This window comes from Hippocampus zosterae, chromosome 19, assembly GCF_025434085.1.
Source record: "Hippocampus zosterae strain Florida chromosome 19, ASM2543408v3, whole genome shotgun sequence".
Classification (NCBI taxonomy): Eukaryota; Metazoa; Chordata; class Actinopteri; order Syngnathiformes; family Syngnathidae; genus Hippocampus; species Hippocampus zosterae.
In genome coordinates this window covers 1,757,746-1,778,135 of record NC_067469.1, presented here as the reverse complement: position 1 = coordinate 1,778,135, position 20,390 = coordinate 1,757,746, and the positions used below count along the sequence as shown (strand labels likewise).

At 47.6% G+C, this 20,390-nt stretch overlaps 2 protein-coding genes across 3 annotated transcripts in view; both read right to left on the bottom strand.

The window, feature by feature from the left end:
• LOC127592012 (proteasome subunit alpha type-6) overlaps window positions 1-20,390 on the bottom strand; it is a 224,603-nt gene that overhangs the window by 120,082 nt on the left and 84,131 nt on the right. The window lies entirely within an intron of this gene.
• Window positions 4,554-20,390, bottom strand: part of flrt2 (fibronectin leucine rich transmembrane protein 2) — a 33,119-nt gene continuing 17,282 nt past the window's right edge. Inside the window, exons 1-2 of one of the 2 annotated variants that reach the window (XM_052052320.1) lie at window positions 10,555-11,063; window positions 4,554-8,763 (exon numbers count right to left, since the gene is read on the bottom strand). In XM_052052320.1, the coding sequence (XP_051908280.1) occupies window positions 6,318-8,300 (1,983 nt within the window). In that variant the 5' untranslated portion in view covers window positions 8,301-8,763; window positions 10,555-11,063 and the 3' untranslated portion in view covers window positions 4,554-6,317. Of the gene's footprint in view, window positions 8,764-10,554; window positions 11,064-20,390 lie in introns of those variants that run through there. The other variant, XM_052052321.1, reaches the window with a different exon arrangement.

Genomic DNA, 20,390 nt, shown 5'->3' with positions numbered 1-20,390 from the left:
ACTTATAAAAAACCCTTTTTCAATCACGATATTGCGGCTACCGGGTTTAGATTCACATCCCGTCTTGCCTCGTGCTCGTTTAATACTGAAAGACTTTGCAGTTTATTTCGGTTTCCAGCGATGTTTCCAAACGCCAAAGGGTCGTTCGATGAATTCAATTCATTCTCTTCGAAAGGAAAAAAAAATATTTGATTGCAGTTAAACATTTCACAACACGCAGGGTGTTTTACTTTTTTGCTTCTCTGGAGTGATCTGAGGACGTCGATAAACATTGCGACGTGTTTGTCTCACAATGCCAAAGTTGTCTTTCAATCAAGTAAATGAATACACAGAGAGACGGGAGATGCAGGACTTTACGATTTAAAGTACTTTACAAAAGTAGCTGCATTACATTTGGGAAGTCAGGCGCCAAGTCCCATGAACGATTTTGGTTTTGTTATTTTTTTGGTGTGCTGTGTTGAGGCAGTTGATTGCATAACGCTCACATTAGCATCAAACTTATTCCGAAACAAACAAACAAAAAAAACGACTCCAAAACAACTTTGTACAAAGGGACTTTGTCCAACTTTTTGACATTCCCCAAAGTTTTCATTTTTGTTCCTTCTTTTGCGTTCAAATATTTTTGTAATTCATTCTCACCGAAAGATTTCAACATTGAAGCCTAGTCTTGAATGTAAAACTACTCTTCTATGCAATGCAACAATGACAAGACCGTTAATTTGCTGAGCGTTTCAATTGTTGCGCGTCAATTATTAAGCACAATGTTGTCAAAGCAATCCCATTTCACGCTGATCCTCAAACATGAACCGCTGTGCCAGTAGTTAGTCATGTCACTCAATGATTCAGCAGCAGTACACTTTGCTGGAGGAGGATTCAAAGCACAAACACAAAAACCCTGCGGTCGGTCTACAATTTTGAGACATTGAAATAAATGTGTCAAAACCCACTGGGAACCGAACACGGATCATGGTTTGGGGGATTCAACTTTGGATTGGCGGCAAATATTTCCATCTCCAAAACACGGTTGTCATGTAAATCAGCTTGCAAAACAACTTTCGATACTCATTTATTTTCAGCAGGGGACCATCTTCAGTGATGTTCCATACTCTGTCCACCAATAAAGCTTCGTAAAACCGCAATATCAATGGAAAAGGATTAATAATGACATATTACTATGTGCCGTAGGATGGGTGAACGAGTCCCACCTCAAGACCTGTTTGCAAAGGGGGCCGGCACTCGTGTCCGGGGCAAGGGAAAACCCAAGTCCATTTTTGTCCATTATCCCAGGCGGTCTGTGAACCGTATTTTCTCTGGTCCTGCATGGAGGACCTGCTGCAAGGCACTTCTCTTCCAGATTGAGAGGAACAGGAGGAGGTGGCCCAAGCATCTGCTTCGGATGCCTCCCTGGTGAGGTATTCCGGGCATGTCCCACCGGCAGGAGGCCTCGGGGAAGATCCAGGGCATGCTGGTAAGTGGAGGAAAATGGATGCGGAATCGACCGTCATGACCAGATGCATATTTTGCTGCGCGACAAAAAGAATGTCCCACTTCACAGAGTTTCCCTCCATGCCAAACAGAAACTCAACGATTCATTTTCATGTAAAGTGAGAGAGCAAGGTGATCCTGAATGGATTGACTCAACGTTTGCTGTCGGCGGCAAATGGACGGAGAAATGCAGTGGCCTTGTCCTGACATCCATTAGCCCGGCGGTGAAAATAGCGGCCGAGGCCTCACCTGTGTTTCACTCTGTAATTAAAGGCTTCTCAGCCCACTCGAAGATGTGACGAACAACACGGCTAATCTTTTAAAGCGGCCTCTTTGAGAGGTTCGTCTGGCAGATTTGCACGTTTGCGAACGTTGAATACCATGGCTCTAAATTGCATCGTTGGATCGGTTTCCCGTCCACATTGAAGGTAGACATCAAAAGATATCCGCTTTGAGCCGACACCTGTTCATTGAACATTTCAAAAGGCAGCAAATTCACAATTCCCTTACTTTCGCAGCCATATGGAAGATGGCGAACGGAGCCACGCTCTCTCTCTCATGATGGGTTCACTCTCATTTGCGGAGCAGCGGAATACGTCGGGAAAGATTTAAACATCACTCAGCTAAAAGAGAACACGTCGCTTTGAAATTTGCAGAAATGAGGATACAGCGGAAGCTCTTTTCAACGTAGCCCGTTTACGTTTCCGTCCTTACGACGTTCGCGTGGCTTACAAATCATTTTCTATTTGCCGATCTTGCTCGAGCGAACGCCTTTGTCACGTTAACGTCATTATAACGACCGGATTTTACACTTCACTGTGAGCAGCGATTTAGAATGTTTAAGTGGGACCTAAAAAACGTAAATGACGCTTGATGGTGACAGTTTGACCCTGGCGCTCTTCTATTTGTCTTGCTTGCAGTGGGTGGGGGAGGGGGGGGGGGGGAATAAGGTTTTTGAACTACAAACCCGTCATGGAATGGAATCAAATTTATTGGCACATGTCGCGAGTACAGAGCAAGGAAATTCATTTTACACTTTCAACCCATCTCAGAAACATGAAAAAAAGACAGTGACACCGAAAATGAGGAGGAGACAGAAATGAGAATCCGATGGTTCGCTGGACCGTGCTCCCGTTTCTGAGATACGAATCGGAAAACATACGATAGGATCATATATTGACCTTTGGTGCCGAATTGATTGTGACTGGTTCACTGTACCGTATAATTGTTCAGGGGAAACACTTGGTAAATTGTTTTCTTTTTTCACAAATCCTTAAGGACCTGTTTATAAATTCTGTGTGCGTAAGCAAAATGCAGCATCATGATAAAATCAGAGGGCATCAGTGGATTCTTTGGATACATATGCTTTTTTTTTTAGGGGGGGGGTAGTTCATGAAGAATAGAGGAGGCTCATTGTCGGATTTAGTTGTGGCCTGGAGTTTCTCCAGCGTTGTGCGAAGATGTGGTGGAGCAGCTGGAGCATCCCTTCCCAAAGATAAAATAAACGTGAAATAATGTGCTCCGGCACAATTCTCTGACCCAAATTTGGGCGCTCTGACCCATAATAGGTAGACCAGCACGAAAATACAAAATATATGAACTATGATGTCGCTATTGTTGGCAATGGTTCTGGGGAAATAAAACGGGAGTGAGCGCTCCAATCCAATGGCTCTTTTATTTTCCCAAAAAAAACCCACAATAATAATAATAATAATAATAATAACCTTCACTTCAGTACGTACAGTTTGTGCAAAAACATTTAAAGGTTCCAAAAACTTTACATTGTAAGTTCAACCTCAAGGCACATACATGGAACAACATCAACATTTCATGATGAAGAACAGAAATTCTCAACTTTGGTTTCCAAAACAAACATCTCTGTGCGGGTTTTCAAATGTGATCGCTATGTCGCCGTTTTACACGCACTGTCAATTTTGCAGCTAAAATCAGGTTTTGTCGATGCGCCGTGTCATGATTGCAGTCAAATATACTTGTGATTCTACAAACAAAATTTTAAGGTCAGGAAAGTAGTACATGCCGATATATATCTGAGGTGAAAGATTTGCCAACAGGAAGTGTGGTTTAAAAAAAAAAGAACAACCCCCCCTCTCCCCATCGCAAACACCCAATCCAGCGAATTGAAAACACTGGAAGTCAGTCTGCATTCCGCTTCGTTTCATTCCATTGATCTTAGCATTATGTTAAATGCTTGAGGAGTCACGCGTACTTGCAAAACAAACACGAAAATGCTTTCCCGGCCTGGTTGATTCATTAGCCGCACCGTGTTAAGAGCGCTGAAGGTCCGGCAGCCCGGATGACCGAATCTGATGACCTCGCGTGCGTATGTGCGCCGTGGCTCCTACCGACGCCATTATTGAGGCCGAGTAAATGTGCTTTCAAGCGGGCATTCTTGTCGCAGTCTCCCGCGTGTCTCGTCCTGCGTTCCGTCCTCATCGTTCAGTCCTGCGGCACGAGGTAAGGCAAATATACCGTCGGACCGTGCGGGAGAAACCGGATGACGTTGTCAACCCGGATTTCGTAACAGAAGAAAAAAGCCAAGGCGGAAACGCTTCGTGGCTGGCGCGTGGTACGTTATGGTGAGCGGGTGCGGCAGGTGGAGCAAAACGACACAATAAACTGTCGGTTCAGCGCTTTGTCGGATAAGCTTTACGATTGTTAAAGTAGGGGCAGGTCAGGAACACTTCGTACATCATCCGGGTGCGCTTATATGTTGACGTTGGTTGAAAAAAAGGTCAACATCAACTGGAGATGCTGCGATGACCACAGAAGAATAACGAAACTCCGTCACGGCAAAGGAAAAACGATTTTGTGCAAATACTTTATGCCATTCCAATGCGATGTGAAGTCTTGAACCTTTAATAGCGTCTTGCAGTTTGCTGCTCGATTGCTGGACTGCAACCCCGTTGAGAGAGAGAATAAGAGGACCATGAGCCCTTTTTTCCTTCCATGAGTGGGTGTAGGTGTTCGCCTCACCGTTGCTCAGCGTGAGTCGGGGGCAGCCGAGCCAAAGTAATATGGACATATTTGTCTCCCTTTTTTTGGGGGTGGGGAGGCGGATTATCAAGAGAGAGGCTGGGAGAGCGGAGTGGCCGAGGGTGGGAACTCTTTAAGCTTGGCCCCCTCCAAATAAAACGATGTCAAATCAAATGGAGTCTTCTTAAGAAGCGCATAATGAAGACCTCTCGCTGGCACATCTCACGCAAAGCGCCGCCGCCTCAGTGCGTGAGCCCAAGGGCAAGGGAAACGGCTTTAATTGAGCCCATGCTGGGACCAGAGCGACGGGGACAGGGACAGAGAGGCGGACGGGAAGATGATGGCTCGCACCCATTAAATCCTAACGCCATGAAATGCGCAAGTGGAAAACAAACAGAACATGAAATGGACATCATCAAAAGGGCGAGTGACAAAGCATAGTCGGCACTTTGCAGCGGGGTTCAATGAGTTTCTTACTTCCTAATTTATTCACCCCCTCCCGCACCCTACCCCAAAAACAATTAAAAGTTGCACAATTCAACAAAATGGGATGAGTTATTGTGTGGTGTCTTCGGAATGCTCATTGCAAAGAAAAGCCCACTCTGACATGTCACAGCGGTGAAAATCCATATCCTTTCGAAACAAAGCACGCCAGACACAATTCGTTTGAAATGATTCCACATCATTTAAGAAACCCAATGAGCAATAAACACTATAACAATGCTGTTTGAGCAGAGTAATGTCATCTGGGTTATATGGAGTCGGAGGGGGCGGGGGCGCCCGAGTGATCTGTGTGGCTTTGTTTCCACTTCCCCTGTCTGCATCACGCTCTCTGTTCCACACGATGCTGAGAAAACACGCCCCCTTGTGGCCTCACAAGAGGGCGGGAGGGTGGGGGGTGAACACTGTGTGGGTTTGGCAGGGGCAGGGGCGGGGTGGGGGCACAATCCGTTGAGACTCAGCACATTCATGCGCTCCGTCGAGGGCAATCATTCTTTCTTGCTTTTTTATGTTCATGTTAATCAAGTCGCTCCCGTTTTAATTGCGTGCAGAAGATGACAAATCCGATTTCAGAGGTTTTCCAAAAAGTGTCTTTCAAACCAAGGCTCATCTTGGCTCGGCTATAAACAAATAGAGCACAGACGATTTTCCAGTTAAAGGCACTTTTGGGATTTCTCTGCATGGGAATCATCCAATCACACTTTCTTCCCACACCACCTCACCAGCAAGCGCCACCAATCGTTTCCATGTATAGGAAAAGTGCACTTCAGTTTCTTCCACATGCTACCAGTTGTGATCTTTTCTCCGACGCACAAATCAGTGCCCTTTTCTGTATGCACGACAATTTGGAAATCTACTTGGGGAGGCTTTTGCATCTCAAAAGCGCAAAAATTCATTTTTTTTTCTATTCCTGTGGTTAGCAAAGGATCCCAGCCCTCGTCGTGCTCGACATTTTCCAAAGGCCGACAGCATCTGCCGGAAGCTACACCCAGCGTGCCGTGATTGTACAAACCTGTGTTCATGTACAGTATTGACCATCAAAACAACTTTCAAAACCCTGCTGTTTATAAAAAAACAAAACAAAACACTTGGATCTCATTTTTCTATTAATAAAAAAGATAGCAGAGAATTCCACATAATTATCCACAGTATAAATTACATCATCGACAGGTATTGTACAGTTATATGTTACTAGAATTTAATTTTTTGGGGGAGTTGGGGGGGGGGGGATATTTTTCTGCTATTGTCCACACAAACGGGCGGGTCTGTGGGCATTGTGTGTATTGTCAATCACTTGCGGAGTTTTTGGGTTCACCAGAGCGATATCCGCCCCGGCATCACGTGTGGCAAAACTCTGTACTGGGTACGTTGCTGCTCTTGCAGTAGGCTAAGCTATTGTTACTGAGGTGACAGTCTCTAAATCCAATCCCCCCGTTGGGCGTGTAGATGGGCTGAATGCGGAAATCTCCCTTGAGCAGCTGCTCGTTGTTCAGCGCCACTATCTGGAAACTGGTTTCAGTCATTTCAAGAATGGAGTTATCCTTCTTGGTCCCGGCCTCGCAGTAGTCGTCTTTTCTGCGGCCTCGGTTGTATTTCCACTTGGTCGAAGACGACCGGCTCTTCCGGTGCATGTGCCAACAAAACAGGCTGAGTAGCGTCACCAAGATGATCAGAACCGCTCCGCCGATGATGCCGGCCATTAACAAGGTGGAATTAACGCTCTCTTTCGGAGTTTGCCCCGAACCGGGAGACTTGGTTGGCGAGGCCGACTTGGTCCTGGCCTCGGAGCAAATTGTATCCTCTCCGGGCCTGTAGGAGTTATGAGAGTCCAAAACGTGCACGCAGATCCGGTACACAGATCGGGGTTCCAGGTGGGTGAGGCCGATACGCCGCTGCCCACCGCCCACCGTCCGTTCCCGCATCCCTTCGTTCATCTGGCTTTGGCCCCGTTTAACCCAAGTGACTTTGTAAGCTGTGACGGTGAAATAGGACGCCCAGCTCACCTCGATACTCGAGGAGTTAACCACGTGGAAGGAAATCTGAAGGGGGTCCTCATAAGGAGGCAGGGGGCCGGGAGGATTGTGATGGATCGGGGGCGAGGGCGGAGAAGGCGAGTCCGAATAGTCGGGGACGGGCGTGGTCGCAAGAGTGGAGATTGCGGTGGTCGGGGAGGTGGTGGTGGGAGGAGGGGGAGGCGTGGAGCGAAGAGTCGGCCACGGAGGCTGGTCGGCGTCGAGCGGACATTCGATGATATCCAAGGTGAGCTCGCGGATGGCCATCCCGCGCACCCTGTCGGGACTTTGACACACGAAGCCTCGGGCGTTGATGGAGGAAGGCAATGACTTGAGCCACACCACCACCCACTTCACCGCACAGTCGCAGCGCCAGGGGTTATTTCGCACGATGAGATGCCTTAAGCTCGACAGGCTGTCAAATACGCCCTGCGTGAGAGTCTGAAGCTGGTTGCTGGAAATATCCAACTTCTCCAGCCTATTTAAGTCCGCAAATGCATCAACCGGGATCTGGTCGATCTGGTTCTCCTGCAGGCTGAGTTTGACCAGCGACTGGCTCGGTAAAAGCGGAGGCGGGAAGGTGAGCGAGTTGCGGGCCAGCGCCAGTTCCCGGAGGCTGGCCAGTTCCTGGAAGGTCCCCGGCGCGATGCCCTCATCGGTCAGCAGGTTCCCGTCCAGCAGGAGGCGCTGCAGACGCGTCACGTTCTGGAAGGCCTCCTCGGCGATGTTAGCGATTCGATTCTCATCCAATCGCAGCTCTTTCAAGTCCTCGGGGAGGCCGATGGGAACGCTGCTTAGGTGGTTCTTGGTGAGGAAGAGGAGTTTGAGGCTGACGGCCTCCCGAAAGGCCCCTTCTTCCACCCCCACGGTGGAGATGGAGTTGTCGTCCAGGTGCAACTCCTCCAGTCGGGTCAACTGCGCCAGGGCCGCCCTGGAGATGGTTTGAATATTGTTCTCCTGTAGATGCAGTACGCGGGTGTTTTTGGGCAAATTGATGGGAAACTCATCCAGCTGGTTGCCATAGAGATACACCGTCCCCACAGAGGCCAGATTGTGAAGTTCCACGGGAAAGCCGGCGTTGTTGATCTGGTTGTTATGAAGGTAAAGGACGTTGTAGCCTTCCTGTATCCCCAGCGGTACGGATGTCAGGCCGCGTTCGTTGCAGTACACAAATAATTTGTCACAACGACACTCTTCCGGGCAAGAGGCACCTGGGCTGAATTGCATCTGAAGGCTTAGGATGACAGTCAACCAACATTGGAAGAATGAAGTCCAATCCTTATTCCAGGGTCCGGTCGGAAACTCCATGGCCGAAAATTCAAAATAAGGAAGTGAAGAAAATAACCACAAAAATAAAAAGAACTCGAAGGGAGTAAAACAAAGAAAAACTAAAACTAAAACTAAATAGTGGAATAATCCAGCAAATACGACATTTTAAAAAAAGTCCACCGCAGGGAATCTGGTCATCATGTCGGTCGCTGCTGGGAAACGATCAAGAACAAGCGGGAGTAGTCCCGTCGATGTTGGTCCTCGACTGAAGAGCAACGGGTCTCATCGATGGCGGCCGGTCCTTTGACTGACTCCATCCATGCCGAGACGTCAGACCATGGCGGGGCTGGTCAGCGGTGGCGCCGTGCCGAGCTCATCCGGGGCCGGTTTGAAGCCGCGCGGCTGCGAGCCACTGCGGGTTCCTTTCGCCTGACCGTCACGCACTGCCGCTGTTCCCCGACCGGGGCAGAGTCCAAACAGGGTGACATTTGGAATCAGAGACCTGTGGGAAAACAAAGAAAAGCTAGTATTTTCAGGGTGGCCTACTCACTCCCCCCCCCCCCCCCCCCCGCCCCCTTCTTCCTCTCAGCGACAAACATGCACTGCACGCAGGAATACCAACGCTTTCTTTTGCAAAAGCGACTCTGTTCCGACACGGAACGACACGAGCCGCACACGCGTCGTCGCCCGCCATGTCAGCGTACGCGCCGGCTGATTGGAAAAGAAAGTTGAAGCGTCTGATAAATATTCAGAACGGCGCTTGCATATCCGGTATCACAGACATAAAGGAGGGTTTTGTCCCTTCGCACTCTGTCAAGAGAGGCAACAGAGATCAACAACCGCGCACACGCACACACAAAAACACACACTCGCATTTGCAGTTTGGCAGCAAGATCAGTCCTGCTTGGTTTTATAACGCCACGTTGAGGGAGAGTTACCGTCTCTATCCTATGCGGGGATGGGAAAAAAAATAGATCCGGTACTGCCTTTTCGTCCAGAACAGATTCTGAGTAAACGCACTCATGCATGACGGAAACGCTGTGGATGTTTTTTTGCCAGTGGCCTCTTACGATCCATTATTATTATGCTTAGCCCAGACCGCACCTTCACGGTCGTCAAAATTTAAGGGTGTGAATAATGGAATTGCAAATGGAGAGCAAACAAAGACCAATGAGAAACACACACACACACACACTCCGTTGACATACACAACTTGTCAAATGGAATAGGTTACCCAATAATTTAGTATTTCCCCCCCCTGCGATAAATGATCAATCCGGGCTATTTTTCCCCAAGGGAGGTTTCGAGTCAAACACAAGGCCGCTGCATGGTTGAGGACCACGGATCCATTATTCTAAGTTTTACGACCCATCAAACATTCTCTCCCCCCCGTATACGATTGAAAGATTCTGGTTGTCGTCGGTTGCTTTCAGCTTTCCTGAAGCTCCACCCTGACTCATTGACGGATAACACGGACACAATTATGTTGAAATTCCCTGAGAGAGAGAGACGACTGACTGCATGGCTGTTTTGTGGAAAGGAAAGGAAAAAAAAACCTTCGTCACACATCTGTGATCTACTTTTCTAAATGGAAAGAGCTGCTACATTTAATCAAATGAGCAGTGGGGAGGGAAAGCAACCACGGGAGGCGATAAAAACGGGCTACCACAGCAGCACAAGGCAATTGCATCCATATTATTGCTGGAATCATTTAAAAAAAAAAAAATCTCAAACATACCGCCACTATTCTTAAAAGGAAGCACGGACGAATTGATAGATAGATAGTATATTACCTCCCATCACTGTTCTATCCCTGTTGTTATTAAATTTCCAGTCTAGCGAGCACCTCCAGATGAATGCTCCAATACGTGTCCGGGACAATCGGATTAGAAGTGGATTTGCTGGGAGAAACGCAATTAAAAGTTGAAACCGGGCGAAGGTATTTAAGGGGCGATAAGAGGTAGATCAGGCAGACTTCAAAGGTTGCCCCAGTGAGCGGTGTTCATTCGGATGGAATATTTCGAAGAGCGCTTGAAAGGCGAGGGGGGGGGGGGGGGTGCGCGGAGGGTGTCATCTCCATGGGGGCCTGAAACATTGGGGCCGGGGGCCGTTTCGGACTCGTAATCTTTCAATTTGGTCAAATTGGGGTGAGGTTGCGGGCGTTGAAAAACAGCATTTCAAGAAAGTGAACAGGGCCGCCTCTATTTTGCTCCTAATTCTCCAGCGCTCCATTTCTGAAGTGAAATGATGAAATGGTCAACGATTTTCCTCGCAGTGATGGACGCAGTGGTACCTTTGACGAGTCTTTATCCGTCCCCCCCACTGCCCTCCCGAGCCGCTACCGCCGTTGAACTTTTCTGCCTTCTCGCATGCGGCGGGCTGCAGGATGCTCATGCGCATAGGTCCGTCTGGAAGGTTGCGATCGAGCGTCCTCGCAGCATATTATTTGACGCCACCGCCTCGACGCTTACTTTTGGTTTTGGCCTCTTTAACTCAACGGAGCCGGCGCCACGGAGCAAGGGCGGCAGAACGCAGGGCGACGATCGCAGCTCCCGCTGCTCCCCGTCCACTCATGCAGAACCGCGAGGACCCGCTGATGGAAGTCTCCGCCGCCTGCTTCGTCGCGGGCCATGACAGCCGGCTGCGTCCGCCCCGTGCGCGCTCGGAGTGGGGGATCGACTCGCTTGCACTTCGGTGTCTCTCGCGCTAAAGACTTCCCCGGAGTTGTTTTCCGAGATGGAATCCAGTTGATAGTGCGACGTGCGCGCTCCTCCTTGCGCCTCTCCCTCCCTCTCTCTCTCCCACTCTCTCTCTCTCTCTCTCCCTCCCTCGACCGTCCCTCCCCTCCTCAGAATAAAGAATGCAAATCCCCCCCCGCTCCTCCAACAGCTCCGTAATAGCTGTGCTCCACCTCCCCCGGTGCCCTCACACTGCAGAAACTCGTGCGTCTAAACTCACTCGCCATTTGTTCCAGCCTACAACTTAACCATAACGTGAGCAACCATTTGCATTGTAATTGACGCGTGGAATACACAACCCCCCGACGGGGCTTTTTTTTCTTTTGCATCCATTTCAACTCCAAATAAACTTTTTCCATCTTAACAGCCATCTTCCTGGAAGCCAATCTTGTTACAAGAGGTGTGCTCCATACCGGAGGCATATCGTAGACATTTATGCAAACAGTTTGAGTTATTTTTTTTTTCCTCTTAGGAAATCCATCCTTCCCTATTCCAGATGGCTTCTTAATTCCCCTTGGGAGAGAAACGCTCATTTCGAGTGCCACATCTCTGTACCGTCAATACTTATCGTCACCATGTACGCCAGCACAAGCTTCAACACAAGAATTTTCGGAAGGGTTTCTTTGAAAGAATTTTTTTTCCCCCCATGGTGTTTTGTTAAAATGCACATTCAATATACAGTATTAACACAGATGCCAGATGAGGTGGCTTGGGCATCTGATTCGGATGCCTCCTGAACGCCTCCCTGGTGAGGTGTTCCGGGCATGTCCCACTGGGAGGAGACCCCGAGGAAGACCCAGGACACGCTGGAGAGACTATGTCACCCAGCCGGCCTGGGAACGCCTCGGGATCCCCCGGGGAGAGCTGGAAGAAGTAGCTAGGGAGAGGGAAGTCTGGGCTTCCCTGCTAAAGCTGTTGCCCCCGCGACCCGGCCCCGGATAAGCGGTAGAAGATGGATGGATGGATGGATGGAGTATTAAGACATTGTATAAGAATGAAAAGACATTTGAAAATATGTCGGACATATAAAATCGTGTGGATGCATTTGTTAAACTAACCAAGGTTAGAAAAAGACATATTTAAATGAAAAAGAAATGACATGGACATTGCAGAAACTTCACAGTTGTTTAAAATAACTTTCAATACGTATAAGCGAGGTCAAAGTTCATGGAGATGAAAGACTTCTTTTACGTTCTTCTGTCACGTCGGTGACGTCAAGGATGGTGAACGCTTTCATGCCCGTATTATTACGGATGGTAAAGATGTACCTTTCCGCATTTGTGACATTCATGGCCGAGCATGAAAAAAAAATGGTTTTGTGTGTTTGTTTTTATGACTTTCCCCGACTTATATCGAATTCTTCACGCTTCCTCTTTTAAATTGCCAGTGAAGTTGAATCACCCCCAATATTCGGATTTTTCCGGCCTAGCATCGAAATCAGAATTTTGATCTAGTGACAATTTTCGGCCAGTCTGGGGTTTTGCCCGTTGTGGTTGTCTATCAGCCGTCACGCATGGCTGTAGCGGCTGTAGTCTAAATTCAATTCCTTCACGAAACGGAGCCTGTGCTCCCTCGCATGAATAATTGATCGCATAAATTTAGAGGAAACGGTCTATTTTTATTTTTACCTTGACGGACAAGTTTGCAGTGGGCCGCTATGATCTTGATGGTGTATCATTGGTGTCTTTCTTTAGCATGCGAAGAAAATGGAGCTGGAAGGTCTGCACCAAATAAATTGCTAAAAAAAAAATACGGATCCAGTTTGGGCACAAAAGTGGGTACTTATACTCGCAGCAGAAATCCAGACCATGGTCTTAACAGCCCGTAGCTTCTTTCACTAACTGCTAGCGCATGACCTTCAGGTTCACGTAATCAGAAAGTGTTATTGACAAACTGTCTTACTGCGATTACTGACATCATTGGGCTGGTACAAGATTAGCATTGATCTCGATGCCAAAGTAGAAATACATCCGGCGACTCCAGTTGATTTTAAGGACAGCGTTTTAAAACGTGAGAACCAGATGTCACAAATCCTTATTTTTTTTCTTTTTTGCAGTCAATATTCTCTTGTGTAATTTCAGTGGAAATTCCCTTTCTTTCCCGCGCCTGGAGAGCTTTGGCGTGGCATATTTACTCTGCATGCTTCTCTGCACCTTGATAAAACTGCAGATACACCAGAACCCTACACACACACACACGAAAATGTCCGTCTGCGGCACTCCCAACTGTGTTAACGGAGGGCAGAGAAAGGGAGGGGGCGGGGGCGGGGGGGCGAGTCATCTTCCAGATGCAGATATGTTTATCCCTTGATTAAATTCGTTACCTTCCCTCGAGACATCATTAGCTTATCACATTCCTCGCTGCATTCATTTACGTCTGGACATTGCAAAGCACTTCAAAAGGTGCCAGCCAAATTAGTGTTACAAGAAGAGTAGAAACCCCTGCAAGAACTGCACGTATATTTTTTTTATTTTTTTTAGCAGAATAGTGGCAGGATTTCACACTGCCGACGGTATAATCAAGGCATTTGCTTGGAAGATTTCAGTGGCTTTAAAGAACAATATGCCGATTCAGTTTGGAGTCGGATGGCACGCCGCACTAGCGGCTTGCGCATCCGCCTCGCAGTTCTCAGGTTGGGGATTTAAATCCGCCATCTGGCCTTCCCGTGCGGAGCTTTCCATGTTCTCCGAGCGCTTGCGTGGGTTTGCTCCGGACACTCTGGCTCTCTTCTACAATCCCGAAAACACGAATACAGTTAAGATTCCATTTTGCCTATAGGTGCGAATGTTTCCTTCCCCGGTATGTGCTTCGCAATTGGCTGGCGACCAATTCAGGATATGTACCCCGCGCCTCTCACCTTAAGTCAGCTGAAATAAGTTCCAGCTCACCCGCAACCCTTTTGGCGGTACAGAAAACGAATGCAAGTTTAGACACCCGATCGATGAGTTCATTAATTTCTAAGGCGATGTAATTATGTTCACCCCCCCCCCACCATTGATTAGAAATTTTCATGCGTCTCATGTCACAGCCTGTATCCCCCGGAAGACAGCGCTGCATTTTACTCCGGGGAGACGCTCGGAGCTCGTTTACTGCACCGGCGCTTACATATGCGTTTCTATATGCACACCGATGGATGTGACTTTGGGCTTTTTCCCTTCAGGCGTCATCACAGCAAATCACTCGGATGATCGTTTTATGCTATATGCTCTTCCCGGTCCTCCCAAGTGGCTGCGCATTCAGACACTGGCCAGAAATCATAACTGCACCGTCTGCATCTACGGCGCACGTGTCACAAAACTCCCGCGGCACACGTGGGTAATCGTTCCAAATCGTAAAAAAATAAATAAAAAATACCTAGCAATTTGGTGCAATTTCTTACTAAACCGTCTTGTGAGGAAACACGTGGTATGCATACACAAAACTACCGGTATATTGATAGCACAACGGTCATTTTAGCTATGAGTCGTGACCGAAAGAACGAGATCCCGGATACAAGCGGCTGAAATGAGTTTTCTCCGCAGGGTGTCCGGGCTCTCCCTTAGAGATAAGGTGAGAAGCTCGGTCATCCGGGAGGGGCTCAGAGTCGAGCCGCTTCTCCTCCACATCGAGAGGAGCCAGATGAGGTGGCTTGGGCATCTGATTCGGATGCCTCCTGAATGCCTCCCCGGTGAGGTGTTCCGGTCATGTCCCACCGGGAGGAGACCCTGAGGAAGACCCAGGACACGCTGGAGAGACTATGTCACCCAGCTTGCCTGGGAACGACTCGGGATCCCCCGGGGAGAGCTGGAAGAAGTAGCTAGGGAGAGGGAAGTCTGGGCTTCCCTGCTAAAGCTGTTGCCGGATAAGCGGTAGATGATGGATGGATGGATGGACGGTCATTTTACGGGGGTGGGGGGCTCGTCTGAAGTCGGAATCTGTGTCATTGCGTAGTGAAGGCAGCCTGTGCGTTATAATGCAAGATAGTCCTGCCAGAGTTCTTGCCCTATGCTGAAGCCAAGCCTGTAAAAACACTTGACAACAAGCAGGGAGGGGTGAGGAATGGGAAACAAGCAGGAGGAGTAGTTTGGAAGTAAAAGCCAACGGAGCTGAAATGTCTTAAAAGAGGACGGCAAGAGAGGATTGCGGATTACTGGCATTTTTGACACGAGGCGTCAAAGTCATCCGAGATTTAATACCTCCGCCGGCTGCTTAGGCAACATATGTACGGGTAGTCACTTGTCAGGCAGATACGTTAGGCCAATTGGTGCCGAGTTTTACATTCCCGCAACCAAAATAAACGTCAAAGGATCTACCGACTGCAGCGGTTGAAGTCTGGCGCTTTGTGCTCCTCGTGGATGGCTAATCACTGCAATCAGTGAGGAACACAACATCGGGGAAACCGTGCCGCAGGTGCACGTCACGATTTGGAAGCAGAAAGGATTGTCATTTTCATTCCAAAAAAAAAAAAGGGAAGCTCACGATCCGGATACCCGAGATGCAAATATCCAAACGCTCATTAGAAAGCTGTGTTTTGACTACCTGGATGATAAAGTGCTCCATTTCCGATGCCTAAAAAAAGATTTATCGGTCCATTGGGGGTGTGCGTGAAGACACTTTTAGAATAAATTGGGTAAAACAAAACAAAACAAAACAAAACAGGGCTCATTCATTTATTTATTTTTAGCATTGTGCAACTCCTGGAAAGAAAAAGTCCCGAAAGAGCCGTGTCGGGGAGGCTCCAATGCCATTTGAGAGCGGAAAGAGCCATTTTTCATTTGGCCTCTTATTCATTCCGTTTCAGAAGATGCTTAATGGCTCAACATTTTTCAAACGTCTAATCACAGCGCTGATGTGGAACGTCGTCATGTTCTTATATTTAGCAGCTGAACCAAAAAGAAAAAAAAAAAGATGCCGCACAAGACTGAAAAATGGGCGGTTGCTTCTTATTTGGTGCAGAGGATACGCCGTGCTGTCAAAGAGCCAGAAAAGCTAAACCGACGGACTGCAACTCACAACGGACAATCGAAAAGGGGGAGGAGGAGGAGGAGATGCCAGGAAGAAACGGGTCTCTGGGTCACAGGAAAGATGGGCCTGATCCCACCTCCTCTCCCTGTTCGCTTTTTCTTTTGTTTGAAGTCACATCTGGGCTCAATTTCCTCTCCTGACTCGAGCAAAGAGGAAGTCTTCTGGGTGGGTGGAAGGGCAGGCCGCTGCCTTCCAGGCTTTACTGTACAAAAACTGTCATCCGTGAGTCATTTCACTCACAAGCTGAATAAACGCGGCATCCTGAGTCGCGTTGATCAAACTGAATTCAGGATGGCGTTTAAGAAGGCTCGGATGTTTCCAAGTTCAAAATGAGGTTGCGAGTGAAAAACGGTGTGAAAAAAAAAAAATGACGCGCCAGTTGTGTGTTGAGAAGCGATGACGGTTCGCACCGAGGGCTCGCCAATTAGGTGCATGCTTAGGGTGCCGTGCCTTCGGGGCCTTCGGCGCCCCCGTCACAAAAATCAGGAGAAAAATAATACACATTGTGTCGACTGTAATTGCAACAGGCTTCGGCGGAGAGCAACGTTTGTGATTACACGACAGACGTGGGTACATTTTTCCTTTTGTCAGCCGAATAAACATTTCCATTTCTTGACATAAGAAAATACGAACACCGCCCCGATTGGATTATTATTATAATTTTTTTTTCGTGCTACATAAAGGGTGAGAGCAGTGCACAATTACTCACGCCTGAAGGGACACAATGGGGCATGCGCCGCCTGATGACATCACGCTTTCTCAACAGACCGCCGTGAGAAGGGCCCTGCCGGCTCTTAGAACGGCAAATCTACGTTTGTCATCCGCGTGTCCCCTCCAACTAATTAACTGAAACGCCATCCGGCGCAGCCGCCGGAACCTTTTTTTTTTCTCTTCTGACACCTTCTCCTCACTGTTGATTTGTTCTTGCGTGTTTTCAAATGAGTTCCGAGTGGAGAATCGCTCACAGCAATTTACACTCACATGACTCGAGAGGCTTATTAATTGCTGTATTTTAATGAGCGGAAAAAAATATAACTTGGCGGTGCTAAAGCAATGTCATTTAAATCCGGTTGTTTATAATTCTGAGTCTTGCAGATATATGTATTGTCCATTTTTCGTGCCGGGGTGTGGCGGATTAACCATTCCAGACTGACTTCTCATTCTTCTGTTCGGTTTAAATCGTTACAGCTTTTGAGTTTCTCGGCGGCAACGTCTTGCATCGTTGGCAAGTCCCCGGGTTGACGCTCGGATTGAAAAAAAAAAAAATCCCGTTGCAAGACGAGACGGGAAGTCGGGTAAATCCAGATTACATCAGCAAGCAGGTGAAAGCGCTGCTCAACAGGACAGCTCCAACCGTAATTATTCTTTCCGACGCGGCTAAGCTAGTTTGTGTTTTATCCTTCTCGGCGCTGATGGCATGACTTGGCTTTTCTTTTGGGGTGTCATAATTCAAATATCAGATGGCGGGTCTTTGGGTTTCTTTCCTGTCGTTAATTCCTCATCATCATCATCATCATGATTTCTTTTGTTATGTCTATGATCCTCCAGTCCTGCTTATAGCATGTCACGAAAACGCTACTTTTCGAAATGCCATTTTTGACCCATATGGTTTTTGCTGAGGCAGTTTAGCCCCTTTGCAACAATCTGCGGTTCCATCTGCTCGCCGGGGTTCAAAGTAGCCCCGCCGTCACTTTTTGTTTTCACTCAGGACCACAGCACATCGCCCCGCTTTGTGAAATAGTCTGACAAAACACCCCGAGGGTGTCTCTCGGTGGACGCCTGCGTGAGAATTAGCGCTGCTCTCCGGGCGCCTCTGCTGAATCAAGACTGCCTTGTTTAGCCTCAGCTCGCCTTGTCTCTTGTCTTGTGAAAGGGAAGAACAAAGAGTGTGGGAGCAAGAAGATTCAAGTGGACGCCTTGGGTGTGTGAGTGACAATGCAAGAGCAAATCGATTGAAAAAGGCCTCGCTTTTCAATGCTCGTGTCCCAGAAGAGCAGAGGACGCCGCCGTCACGATCTGGTGGCACAGGGCTCAAACCAGACGTCTGTATCAGTCCGCGGATTTAGTGAAAGACGGTAAACGAATCACCCGTGGCTATTCGGGGATGAATCCTGCAGATGGCATTGGTTTTCTGAGGTGTTTTAGATTTAATACAGAGAAGAGGTTCAAATGAAAAAAAAAAGTCTCAAGTTCACAATTTCAATGGAGGCTCTATTGTACATAGGCTGGGATAAAAGGCTGCAGTGGCAGGGTATTGGTTTTTAGGAGGATTAGGATTGTGCTTGGTTGGGATACAAATGTGAACAGGAGTGACCCCCCCCCACCCTCAAAATAAAGTCATTTCAAATGAGCAAAAAAAAAAAAATCCATGTAACAAACCCAAAAACTGCTTATGAATTAACCACAAATGGAAACAAGACTTGACACAGTGACAGAAACACAAGCAGCAAAGGCAGTGAAGTGACCCAAGTCAGAATGAACGCGGGGAACTAAATACAAGCAAAGTGATGAGACAACGAAGAGCACCTGGACAAGGCATGTGTGGCCGAGGGGGCTGATTGGAAGACACAAAGGTTGACAAGCACAGGTGGTGTCAAAAAAAATTAAAAAAATTGGACAACATATTAACCACAACAACACAAAACAAAGTAACACTATTGTACATCTAATCCAAACAAGAAAAACACAAACAAAAAAAAACCCTGTTTAATCTTTCAACACCTCTATCTTTTTATTTTTTTTTTCCACAATAAAGGTGCTGATCTTTGTCTCCAGTGTAAAACTCCTGACTTCCTCTTTTGATTTTCCATTTGGCTTCGCCCACGTTTCTTAATTTAGCACAAAGGCAGATTAATTGCGCCGTCTACAAAAAAGGGGTTGGAACACGCCAGTGCACCTGTCTTGCTCACACGTCACGTGAAGATGAATGCGTCATCGATTCGGTCTGGAGCGTCTCCGTATAAAAGGGCCCGGTGCCCGGAATAACATCACTAAAACAATGGCACAACTTGCAACGGGCGTAATATGAAGGAATGAGAAACGTTGACCAAAGTGACACTTCGAATATCCTGCCAGGCGGCTGGATTGGGTTGTCATGTCAACACAGCGTGGTGGGGGGAAGAAGCATGAAGGGGTCTTCTAAGTACAAGACAGACAGTGGTCATTTTTCAAGCCAGAAATAAAATGAGATATTAGGAGGTGGGCAGTTTGCTGACATCGTTTTTGGTCTTGCAATGAACACACACACACACACACACACACACACCTTCGCCCTCCCACTTGTAAAAATCCTTCCATTAGGGGACCAAATGGGCGGGGCATATGCAAAGTGTGTGTGTGGAGGAGTGAGTGCAATAGCACCGAATAACCATGTGGGGGGCTGCTGAGCACCATGTACACACACACAATCAGTAAAAATGGTGACTTGTGGGGTTTTGCTAAAAACTTCACAGGCACATTCAGGGCAGCCATCTGATGCTTTTTATACGTTATTCTTATGGGGACCTGCTTTTTTGTCCCCATACGGAAAATGGTCCCCAAGACGTGACTGTTTCCAATTTGATGTCCCCTCAAAACATGGAAACGAGTGCACACACACACACACACACACACACACGAGTTACAATGACAAAACGTCTTAATGTTAAGATCTGGATGGATTGGCATTCCTAGCAAGGCACTTTTGATGGAGTGGGCTTTGAAAAAAAAAAAACGTGGTTGCCCACGGGGACTGATTCAGTAGTAAGATCGAGACGTTTTTAAAAAAAACTCATTTTGGGATTTGTCACTTTGCGTCGACTCAAGAGCTAAAGTGAAGCTTTTAAAAAGCGGTAATATCGAAAGTCACACTTTGGTAGTGGCTGCTATGATCTGCATCAGAGGCATATTTAAAGTACGAGATGTCCTCGCCGTGTTTCATGCTTTTTAAAAAAAAAAAATTAATGCTGCTTCTTGAATTACCTTCTAATGTCCGACACTTAGGGGAGGGTTCGTAAATCAGTTTAGTCGGACGGGCCTCGTTACAGGATCCTACTTCCTGTCCTGCTGCAGTGAACCAAATATCTCATATTGCGGTTTTGTCATGCGACTGCCCTTTTCCTGAGCTTTGCCTGAAAACAGATGTTGAAGTATCCAAACATCACCCCCCCCCCACCCCCACCCCCCCTCTACTTAGGATGTGGTCATGCAGTTTTTTTTTTTATTAAACGCATTCACGACCTATGTAATTTTGACACTAAACACCATTTGTCATAGCGAGTCGCTTGTTTGACACAACCTTGCGGTGCCGTCAAAGAAAGAGAGCGCGGGCCAGTTGCGCCGCTTTCAACTGACAGTCACGGTGACGCGTGATGCTTAAACAAATAGACTGGAAGGCAGAACATTGCAC